The sequence below is a fragment of the Agelaius phoeniceus genome, chromosome 13 (assembly GCF_051311805.1).
Source record: "Agelaius phoeniceus isolate bAgePho1 chromosome 13, bAgePho1.hap1, whole genome shotgun sequence".
Taxonomy (NCBI): Eukaryota; Metazoa; Chordata; class Aves; order Passeriformes; family Icteridae; genus Agelaius; species Agelaius phoeniceus.
In genome coordinates, this window is record NC_135277.1 from 9,668,491 (window position 1) to 9,680,408 (window position 11,918).

The 11,918-nt window shown below is 42.7% G+C and overlaps 1 protein-coding gene across 1 annotated transcript in view; it reads left to right on the forward strand.

Annotated features, from left to right (window-relative positions):
• The window catches only part of HDGFL3 (HDGF like 3), a 37,285-nt gene that overhangs the window by 22,239 nt on the left and 3,128 nt on the right, over window positions 1-11,918 (forward strand). Inside the window, exons 2-5 of the mRNA XM_054641932.2 lie at window positions 228-304; window positions 3,559-3,697; window positions 4,945-5,103; window positions 6,675-6,821. Of these exons, the coding sequence (XP_054497907.1) occupies window positions 228-304; window positions 3,559-3,697; window positions 4,945-5,103; window positions 6,675-6,821 (522 nt within the window). The remainder of the gene's footprint in view (window positions 1-227; window positions 305-3,558; window positions 3,698-4,944; window positions 5,104-6,674; window positions 6,822-11,918) is intronic.

Genomic DNA, 11,918 nt, shown 5'->3' on the forward strand with positions numbered 1-11,918 from the left:
TGTGTGCTCCTTGGTCTTCTGCTGTCTGCCTGCAGTATTTCAGTCATATGCTGACTTTGCCTGAAAAACCAGCAGCTGTCTTCCCTTCCCTTCCCTTCCCAGCACACAGTGGGACCTCCCAGGGCTGCAGGATACTTCTGCTAGCACCTCCATGGCTTGGTGGGATGCTTGGATGAGGGACATCACTTCTGGGAATAATCTTCTTTCCACTGCTTTCTGTCTTACAGATTGATGAACTTCCTGAAGGAGCTGTCAAGCCTCCAGCAAATAAATACCCCATCTTCTTTTTTGGGACTCATGAAACGTAAGTGAATGACCTGTTCCTTTGGAAATGCCTTTTTGCAGCACAGCTAACACCATTTCCTCTGATTTCATTGGAACAAATCCTGACTGAAGCCATTGGGAGCCTAGAGAAAGGTCCTGCCAGCCCAACTCATTGGTATTAACAAATGGGAGTGAAAGCTGAGAGTAGTTGGGAATGCTGCTGCCTTATGGTCTGCCATGAGCTAAACATAAAATCCTGTGTATCCTGTAAAGAAATGTGTGGGCATGAATTCATTAAAGGGTCTGGAAAAGCCGTGAACTCAGAGGCAGGGGCAAACATTTTTTACTTGGATGTCCATGATAGCAGAGATCAGGCTCTTGTGTTTGGACATGTTTGAGCTCATGTCCTGTGTGAGAGCTCACTTGGTGGTTTGTGATATGAAAGGAAGCAGACCCCAGAGCCTCAGCAGAGCTTCAGAACATGTGCATTCCTGGGAGATCTGTGCTGGGATACTGTAGGATGGAGCTCACAGAAGTGATAGAAGAACTGAGCTGGCTGAGCTGATAGGGAAAGAAAGGAATCAGAGCACAAGAGGTAAGTTAGGTCTCATCATAATTGCTACAAGGTACAGAGTTTCAATATTATAATGTACATGTCTCTAATTTAAACTATGTCTGAGATAGCTAAAAAAACAAGTCACATTCCATTTTGCAAAATATTTTAATTTTAAAACTTTTCCTTCCCTATTTGCAGGTATCATGTTCTCTAGAATTCCTTTAAAACTGGAAAAATTAAATTCTGATGATACTTTAAATTCAATGGTAGAGGCTTGAAGCTTTATTAAAAATTTATTGTTTATTTTTGAATTTTAATGTTATTCCAGAATATTATAAGCTCCATAGTTCACCCATCATATTTTATTAAAAAAAAAAATCTTTAAAGGCAGTTTCTGCTTTATAAAGTTCATAATAGCCTCTCTTTAGTTAAAATAGTTCTTCAATGTTTTCTAGTTTTATTGCTAGAATGAAACAACCTGATGTTTTGATATATTGTGGTCTACTAGTACTGTCACAAAATAATATGAAAATAATAAAGTTTAAATAAACTGACAATGCTTTCAAATCAGAAACCAAAATGTAATTATTTTTTTGAATGGAAACATCATTTTTGAGAAACATTTAAGAAAAAAAACTGACCACTTTTATTCCAAAATGAGTGAATCTCAAACTGATAATCTTTTTTGATTTGGATTTTTTGAGCTCATTATCTTACTGTAGCATCTGAAACAGAAAAACAGTTTGTAGTTCCTGCCTTATAAATGTAAAAGCCTGTTAAAAATGAACTGTAGATTGCAGCTCCTTAGTTTTATAGCAGAGCAGTAGAAACTTACACTCTCCCAGTGGCAATGAATGCATTTCAAGCAAAGATGTAGACAGCTTTTCAGTGTTTACATAAAAGGCTGTAGAAACATTTCCATACATTACTCTTGAGCTAAGTTAAGGTAGCTCATACTAAGTTTCATACAGTTTTCCTTTGTTATTTGTGTTAGAACTGTTTGTTTATATTTTTGACAACAAGGAGATATCTCCTGGTATTAGCAAAGGCATAGATAACATAATTTATTCAGTGTAGCATTTAATATTAACATGACATCTGTTAGTCTGGAAATCACTGTTTGTTTTTCAGGTAGAAGTGCATTCTTGGCTTTGTAATTATATAATTAAGATATTTCTCAATATCCAACTGAGTGTGGATCCCATGCTGTCTCAGGTGGAGTTAGAAGGAAGCTCTTTCCTCAGGGATTTGTCATCTGATGACTTTTTAGCAACCATTTGGCTCTGCACTGGCAAACTGCTTGGCCAGTGGGATGATTTAAGTGAATGGAGCTTTGCACATTTATAAATGCTGGGCATAAATCAGGCATTAATCTGAAATAATGATTGCAGAAAGGAAGAAATATTATCCTGTGATTAAGATATTAGACTGAGACTGAAGAGAGCTGGTTTTCCTCTGTACTCTGCTGTCAGTTTGAGTTTGACCTTGGGCAAATCTTTGTGCCTCAGAGTCCCATCTGCAGAAAAGGGCAAACTCCCAATGTCATGGTGAGGGTACAACAATAAAAGTGTTTAATCCACATTCCCACAGTAATGGAGACCAGAGAGTTAACATGAATTGCAAAGATCATCAGGAAAGTAGGACAGTGGTTATGGTGAAGGACACTGGGACTTGCTCAGCTCTGGTCATTGATGACACAGAATCTTCACATGTGGGAATGAAGGGGTCTTTTTACCTTCATTGTTTTAATTTGACTTGTGATTACAATCTCAATGTCACCATGCAGAATACAGTAGATATATAGATATATAGATACATAGATATAGCAACAAAAAGAAAGTTATGCTTTCTTCATTTTAAGAGTTAAGAAGAAGTTAGAGTTTTGCTGTAATGTGTGTAGAAAAAGCAGGATAAATCATCATTCTTCTTTTTTTTTTATAATTATTTTTCTCTGCATTGTGGTGCTTGTGCCTGAAATTAGTTGGCCCAGTGTGCAGCTGACTTAGGCAGCAGCAGAGCACAAAATCCCTCCTTTGCTGTGCTGTCTAAAAAACTATTTGGCCACAAGCACCCTGTGTGTCTCATTGTTTCCTTGTATTACTCATCTGCCTATATTCATCCATTGTTTTGTGTTCTTATATGAAATTATTAGATTTTTGGGAAAGAGCATTTTTATTGTGTTTGTGCAGAATTTAGTATGTGGGAGGCTAATTCCAAGAAAGCAGCTCCCAGGCTTACTGGCAGTATAGATGATAATAAATGCCACTGCTTTTTCTATCCCATAGTAAAAGGGACAAATTTTGGCTCATGGCACTCCTACATGCTTAACTTTTCATGTGGCATTTTTGAGGCCTTTCTGGATTTGTAACTCTAGGATTGGAAGTTTGGTCCCTTGCTATCGCAAGCAATGACATCATAAACTGTTTTATGAACTTTCATCAACTCTTCAAGTGCCAGTTCCCAGCAGTAGTTAATAAAATAGAGATGTTTCAGTTGTTTCTAGAGATACCCAGCATGATTTTACTACATCAAACATCAGGATGGTGAGCCAATCCATTAAATCAGACTCACAGCAGTAACTCAAAGCCAGCGTGACCAAAAAAAAAAAAAAACCAACTAGAAAAGAAATGCTTGAATGAGCAGAAGAATAGGGAAAGCATTTGCACTGTTAATGTCATGATTTTTTTGTAGAGGAGAGTGGTAAGTCCTTTTTTGACTGTTCCCTCTGTTAAATGCAGTGCGTTCCTGGGGCCCAAAGACCTTTTCCCATATAAAGAATACAAAGATAAGTTTGGGAAATCGAACAAGCGAAAAGGATTTAATGAAGGCCTGTGGGAAATAGAAAACAACCCTGGAGTAAAGTTTACTGGATATCAGGTAAATGACTTCCACACCTATTGCTCCTATCTTTCTTGTTTTCTTCTTTTACTGCTTGTCAAAGTGAGCATTTTAAGAGTGACATGTAAGGTTCTGGTTTTGATGGAGCAAGGAAGTTTCACAGTTCTGGTAATTGTGTAATGTAAAGACAGCTGTGGTCTCACACTCTGTGACAAATGGAACTTTAATCATACTGCAGAGCCTTTTGCTTTCTGTGACATTCTGGGGTGGTGAAGTGGAAAATTCTGCAACACACTTAGTTAAATTAAAAATGGATGGTTTTATTTACTCCTGTACAAACATGAGTAATTTCTGACCTCTTCTTTCTGTTGTTTATTTTTATATCAGGCTCCATGTATTTTACACAGACCTTAAGGTCACTGCACTTTTGATTTCCACATTTGGCAGTGCCAAAGCTAAGAGGAGTGAGGAGGCAGAGGGTTAAGCTGCTGTAGGAGACAGTTGCTGCTGTACAACAGCTCTCCCTGTTGGGTGTCCAGAGCAGAAAGTCAGTGAAGCTGCAGGGGGAGAAGAGTAGTTGGTGGGCTGTATAAAACAAAGGACTTTTCTCATTAAAAAAATGTGGTCCTTTGAAGGCAGGAATCACCTCCAAAAGCAGGCAAACACCTATTACATTATTATCACAAAACACTACAAGCCAGAGATACAGACCACCTGCAGAAAAGCTGCTGCCTCTCTCAGTTCCTGTTTCATATTTTCAGCCCTACACATGTTTTGCATACACTTGGGGATTTAAAAAAAATCCAGTGAATAGTCTGTGGGAGATGGGCTGTCAAAGAATGCTCAGCCTGCTGGTCAGGGCTTGGTCTTCCAAAACACAGAGATCTTGCCCTTTGAGGGGAGTGTAACAGCCATCTTCTCTCACCAAAAAGTCTCTGCTATTGCAGCCAAAGTCTGAAAGTTTCAGTAGTTTTTCCCAGAGCAGAACATGCCAGGTCTCTGCACTGAGCAGCCCTCAGTTCTCCTCCAGCAAACATGTTTTTGTTACTGGATCTTCTGATCCCAGAATCTGCATCTGGTAACTGAGTTCAAGTGGTGACTGAGAAAATTGCCTTTGCAGTCCTTTTTCCTGATAATTGCAAAAATAACCTGAGTTCTTCCTGACTATAGCAATTAAAGTGTAAGCTGTCCATTTCCACTGTTTCTATCTTCAATGCAAAAATCAAGTAATAGGAATTAATGATATTTTTATTGTTGATGTTGTTATTGTTGTTGTTATTTTAAAGGCAATTCAGCAACAGAGCTCATCAGAAACTGAAGGAGAAGGAGGAAATACAGCAGATGCCAGCAGTGAGGAGGAAGGTGATCGGGTAGAAGAGGATGGAAAAGGAAAAAGAAAGAATGAAAAAGCCGGCTCAAAACGGAAAAAATCCTACACTTCAAAGGTTATCTTCTGACTTCTCCTGTTGTTATCCATAGGCATTTATAATTGGAATACTGTTCACCTCATGGAAATTTGTTCTTCCTCCTTTAGCATTTTGATTCTGATACATTCTGATGACAGTGGTGCTCAAACAGGCAAGTTTGGGGGAGTGCTCTTACTTTGTAGGCAGCCTTGGTGAGACACCACTTGAAATACTCTGCCCTGTTCCAGTGCCCACACACTGAGAAGAAGGGGAAACTATGGGAAAGAGATCAGAAGGGCTGGGAAGAAAACCCATGCAAAGATGGATTGATAGGTTTGATCATCTCAAATAGGTCTCTCCCCAAGAAGAAGAAAAAAATCCTTAAGAGTGGGCCTCCTGAGAGTCATGAGCTCAGGTTTGGTTCCTGTCCAGGAGAACTGAAGCTTCCCCCTCCCATCTCCCAGAAGGATCTGGTAGGGCCAGATGTGCTCAACTGCTCCTCTTGGAGCTGAGTGTGAAATACTTCAGTCCAGGATACAGAATGGGAAGGTGGAAGAGCAAGTTCATTAAGCAGGGAGTAGGATGCTCAGTTTGAGGATGTAAGACCTGCTCTGTAGTACCTCCCAGCCCTGTTGATATCTCATGTAACAGTGTAGATCAGGAAGCTAAGAGTGATGTGTCTGTCTCACAGTGGCTGGTGGAGAAAATCCCCTGAGAAGTGGCACCTTTGGGTTCAGATAGACTTCTCACTTGTCACCTGGGGTGAAGGGGAGCAACATTAAAGTCACTTCCTCTGGTTCTGTGTGTGCCTCCAGGGCTGCACTTCCCCTGAAAAATTGTGTAAAGTGTGTCAGAGTCAATTTATTCACATTCATGTTATTCTTCTCTGAAAGTGAAAACTAATGGAAATGAGAAGAAGCAATCAAACAATCGGATCCAGGCACAGTTTGGGGGAGAGTGTGAATTTTGTGGTTGATCCACCAAACAAAATGTATTTTCACCCATTCTGTGTGTTTTACATCAGAAATTCAGGTCTGGTCTACCATCTTCTTTCCAGAAGACTCTGGACAAACAGAGGATTATGAAAATGGTGGCTTAATGCCACAATTTATCCTTTTGTATTGTAGAATTGCATAACATAAAGGGATGTAAAGGAAAAGATGTATTGGTTCCACATGACTCTAATGTTAATATATTAAAGCTGACAGCACTAAAAAAAAGTATGGAAAGCAGCTCTGCTAATGTTATTCTCATTTTACATCTCTGTATTTAATCAAAACTTTTGCCAAGCTGGCACCATCTGTTTCATTAACTAACAAAACCTACAGGTGACCCAGCACTAATACCCAGCTCCTATTACTGTGCCTGTCTTTCAGTCAATTGAGCTGCCAGCCTGTGCTGAACACAGAATTTCAGCGAAATTTCCTGCATTGGTGGCAGTAACTCCAGCTACTTCACCTGAACAATGCTTTTCACCCCATGAATCCTCCCCAGTATTCACCTTGACCAGGGAAATGCATGATCAGACAGCATTCCACTTACATTTCAGAAGTGTCTTTCTATGGCTGAAGCTCAGGTTTTAATTTTCACTTTGCTGTTGATCATTTTAGAAATCCTCCAAGCAGTCACGGAAATCTCCTGGAGATGAAGATGATAAGGACTGCAAAGAGGAAGAAAATAAGAGCAGCTCTGATGCTGGGGACGCAGGCAATGACACAAGAAACACTTCTTCAGATTTGCAGAAAACCAGTGAAGGGGTAATCTTCTGTTCCTGTCATTCACTTCCCATGCAGTTTGCTCCTGGGGGGCTTTGGAGCCAGGGGTGACCTGTGTGCACCTTGTGCCACCTTCTTGGGTACATTTCAGTGCTCAGAATGTGTCTAGAACAGAAACACGGACTTGGTGCCTGCAGTGTACAAATTTTGCTCTAGAGAAATGACTGAAAAAGAGCATTATTTTTGTTCTGACACTTGCATAGATGTCAGCTGAGAGGAGCTACTGAAAACCATGAGCTGGAATGATGCAAAATTGATGTGAGAGCAGAATCAGACTGTTTGCATAATGCATGTTGGCTCACTAACAAAGGGAGCCTGCTTACCCTGTCACACTTGTTTAATTTGTGGGTCCCAGTGTCTTCTTCGGGATTCTTGAGGGTTCATGTGCTCATGACAGACTCTGCATACTCCAGGTTCCAGGGCAGATGATGCCCTGGGCTAGGACCTTCCAAGGATGGGATATGCACTCTGCTCCAGAGCAGCTTCATACAATCCCCTTGTGTGTTTTGTCAGTTGTGTGTTCATATCAATATTACTTTGTTGTGACCACAACAACAAGAGGGGAAGGCTGAACAGGGGGATTAGCACAGCAGCTGGTTACTCAGCCACCTTTAGCAGCCCCTGCTATTTCTGAGCCTTTGGAGCAGCACAAGCCTCTCTGCTGCAGCACTTGGAGCTCCAGCTCAGAAGCAGCCCTTGAGCAGTGCCCATGCCAGGGCTCTGCCACGTGGGCAGCAGCCGGGCTGGGCTGTCACAGGAGCTGAGTGACACAAATCCCCAGGTGGGAGAGGAGGCCAGCCAGCACAGCTCTCAGCTGACACTGCTGAGGTGCCTTAGCACCCAGCTGCGTGCTCAGCCAAGCCCTTTCTCACAAAACACAACCTCTGGGCAGCTGCTGCTGGCTCCCACTCGAGACTCCTCCCAGATCTCCCTTTCCCTGTCCCTCTGCAGTGCAGTGCAGTTGTTTTGTGACTCTGCTTTATAAAGACTTTGATAGGTGGCTCATGGGGTCACGAGGAAAATTCACACTCCCATTGACTCTGAACAAGCTGCTGGCTTCAGCCAGGGACCGATGCAAGGAGACACTGCCCAGCTGTGCCCTCCCAGCCTCTCACCCACAGAGTATCAGAGGCTGATAAGGGTGGCCCACATTCTGCCTAGTGAATCTTGTGACACTTCCCTGTCTTCAGATAGGTATTTGGGTGAGAAAACTGTTTGTAAGATGCATCTGAGGTACCAAGAGGTTCAGCAGGCCCTGCTGTGTTTCCCATGTTTGTGGCAGTCACAGGGGATATGTCTGTGGACTTCAGGCACATTTTCCACGTAAGGACAAAATGCTCACTGATTTAGGTCAGTCACAGACTAAGTGGCTAAAACATCACACAGGGTGTTGGCTTTGTGGCTGTTGACATTCATATGGCTCTTTCTTCTGGGTGTGACATGCTTGGGAGGTGGGGTCCAGCATGCTACAACATTGTGGTGCTTCTCAGCATTTTCAGGATTACAGATATTTTAGCCTCTGTGCTGAAATACTGTCAATAGTCTTATCCTTCCTGCCAGCACCAACTTGAAGCAATATCTAGAGAATATTTTCACACCCATGTGGGGAGGTGGCTCTGCTCTGACTTCTGCAGCCCCACCATGCAGCCTTGAACTCATCATGCTTGAGCTGCCAGTCTGTTGCTAGGTCTTGGATGCTTTTAACGTTATGGAAAATGTGGAATTTTAGTAATACAGATTAAAGAGACAATGGGGATGTGGTTTTAAGGGCAGCTTGAGATAAAAGCACTGATAAGTTTGGAAAAGTTCACATCCTGATCCATATATTTCACCTTGTTCATTTCTGCTGCAAAATCATCATTTCTCGCATGAATCTCTTCAGCGTTTCATTGAGGTTTTGTCAGTAGTGCAATTCTCTTGGAGGACCAGGAGGGGACACTCCATCTCCTGCTGCTCCTCAGAGCCAGACCAAGTGTCCTTTTAGAAGGTCTGCCTTTAGAAAACACAGGGCACTTGGGGGGAGAGTAGCAGGTTCTTTTTGAGTTGGTGTTAAACAGCCAGCCCTGCAATGTCCAGACTGGCGAGCTGGGGCACGGGGCCAGCTTTCTGCTGGACACCCAGACTAAAGCTCTGCTGCAGGGCACTGAGCTCCAGCCCACACTCTTCTCTGTTGTAGAAAGGAAGGTTGAAAACGAGCAAAATGCACCTGGAGAGTTGGGATGTGATCCTTCTGTTCGCACACACAAATTCAGACAAATGTCTGAAAAACAAACCTGCTAAAGACACCACCATAGATGAGATGATGGGGTCCCTCCCTGCGTTGTGCAGAGCCCAGTGCTCAATTTGGCCATCCCCAATTTGGCCACTCCAGGGCCATTGGTGTGGCCATGAGATGGCGCCAGGAGCCTCCGGAGCAGCCGTGGGTGCGAACCGCTGCTCGCTCAAAATAAGGTGCAGGAAGATAAAAGAATACCCTGAGTCAGACACCCAACACACGGGATCAGGGCCCTGATCTCAAGGACAGGCGTGATTCAGTGCCCTGGTTTGCCACTGTGCCCGGCTGCTCGAGAGCTGCCTGCTCGTGGAGGCTGGGCCACCATGGAGGCACATGTGGCTTGGCACCCCAGCCAAGGTGCTGCCCTGGGCTGAGAGTGCCTTGGGCCACCATGGAGGCACATGTGGCTTGGCCACCCCAGCCAAGGTCAAGGTGCTGCCCTGGGCTGAGAGTGCCTTGGGCCACCATGGAGGCACATGTGGCTTGGCACCCCAGCCAAGGTCAAGGTGCTGCCCTGGGCTGAGAGTGCCTTGGGCCCTCCTGCTCTGCACCTCCCAGGCCTCCCACTCAGGCTGTGCAAGAGTTGCCTCAAGGAGACAAGCTTTTCTCCTATTAAAACCACTAATAATGAGGTAGTAATTGCCTTTTATAATGCCTGGACTGCAGGCTGAAGACCCATCTCTCCTCCTCAGATCAGATGGAATCCTGCCTTTTAATCACACTCTTACCCTCAGCATTACAGGGATCTTCTTGAAGGGCTAACAGCTGAAGTCAGATGATTGCAGGAGCACCTTCACCTATATTTTTTAATGAAAATTCTAACCTCCAGGTGGTAGAGGTAAGCTTGAAAATGTGAAGTGATGGCTTCCTGAAGACTCAAACCCAGAGCAAATAAAAGTACTTTCAGAGCTATTATATTTTTTTCAGCCAATATAATACTGTTCAAGGGCTCAACTTGTGATTTTCTTTTTATCCCTTGGGTAGACAAAGGTGCTTTCTCTTTTTGATCTCCATCCCTTAGTTTCTGAGCTATTCTTGAGTACTACAGGCTACTCTCAAGAAAGAGATGTTTCCTCAGTCCCAACCATAGTTGGTAATTGTGTCCCATCACTACATGTTTTTCAAGCTCTTTCCCTAACTGCTGTTCTTTGTCTGATTCCTTCCCCAGAAAGATGCAGAGCCTGAAGCTCAGGGGTTAATCATCCCATATTAATTAACTAATAGTGTATTAGCTAAGACAGCCCATCCCAGAGTTTGCTCAGATCTTGAGTCACAGAATCTACCCAGAACTATTCCCTGCTGTTAAATACTAAATTGTTTTGGCTTTCTCAGAATACCACGTAAAGAGAACTTTCTGGTGGAAAGGTATTCATGGCTCTGTATTGTTTACTTTCATGGTATTAAATTAGCTCATAAATCAGTGAGTACATGGCAGCAGATTTACATTCCTCATTTAAATCTCTGGTGACTTGTGTCTTTAGTTCTTAGCTGGCATAGCTCTGAATCTTTGTAACTGAACACTTAAACTGCTTTTACTTTACTTTCTGGATGGCCACGTACTCAGGCTGTGGTTCTGGCCTTATTAGAGAGTGTTTGAAGGCCAGGCCAGCACACAGGGAATGTGGCAAGTTTTCATTTTGGTATTCACTGTCTCATTTTGGTATACTGAGAGTCTGGGCAGTGTATTGGTAAAAGAGGCATTTGCATGGTGTTCAGGTGCAGGAGGTGAATGATTTTACTCTCTTCAGAGAAGAATAAATTTGCTGGAAATGAGATACATTTTCTTGCTCCTGGTACAGCCTGAATATTAAAATGGAGTAAAGGACTGTGATCCTTTTTCTCACACTGACAATTAGCTACCAACTGAGTCAGTGGATCTATTTGTGGAGGCAACTGCCAGCGTGAATAAGTGGATCAAAATCTGGTCCAAAATTATTGCCATCTGACACCATTGCATTTGGGAGAACATATTTAAGACACCCTGTGTCCAGGCTTTTTTGTTGTGGCATTCTTGTGGGGTAGCAACAATCCCAGTTACTGCTACAAGGTACAAGTGTAACATGTACATGGCCAAACTGGCCAGAGAAGCACAGGTTCACTGTGTCCTTCTGATGGGGTTTTGAGATGTTTGGTCCCTCTGCTCTTCTTTACTTATCAGGAATAACACTGGTTAGGCTGCATAACAGGTTTGGGGGCTTATCAGCATTGAAAGCATAGCATTTAGGGCTTGGTACAATGTAAAAGCATTTTGTGCAAAAAATGAAAACAGAATATGTTTCTCTGTCTGATTTTCTTTTCCTGCAGTTTGAGGCACAGTAAAATCTACCCTTCAAACCAAAAGATAATATTTGTAAGAACATGTCCAAGTATTGCACAGTAAAAATTTCTGTGTAAAAATCAAATAGTGGCATAGTATATGGTGTAAGGAGTTGTGTTGTCTGCTGCCTTCAGGATAACAGCACTGCTGGCTGAGGACATGGGACATAACTCAGAGGAAACATAAATGTCTGAACGCAAGTTGAGATTAAAGCAGCCAGTACAGATGAAATATTTGCAGCTCTGCATACATTGAATCCTGTAACCACTTTGACCTCAAAGCAACACGGAATAACAACTATTGTACAGAGCAAGTAAACAATTATCCTTCTGCCCATGCAGCTTCCCAGTACAGGATGGCTGAATTAGTTGCCAGACACTGTTAAGGAAGTAATCTTCAGTGCCAGAAAAAGAGACAGCAGTTTGTGGGTTTAGTTTTGTTCTCTGCTCTGTTTTCTGTGTGCTGCCATTGATAACAGAAACTTTGC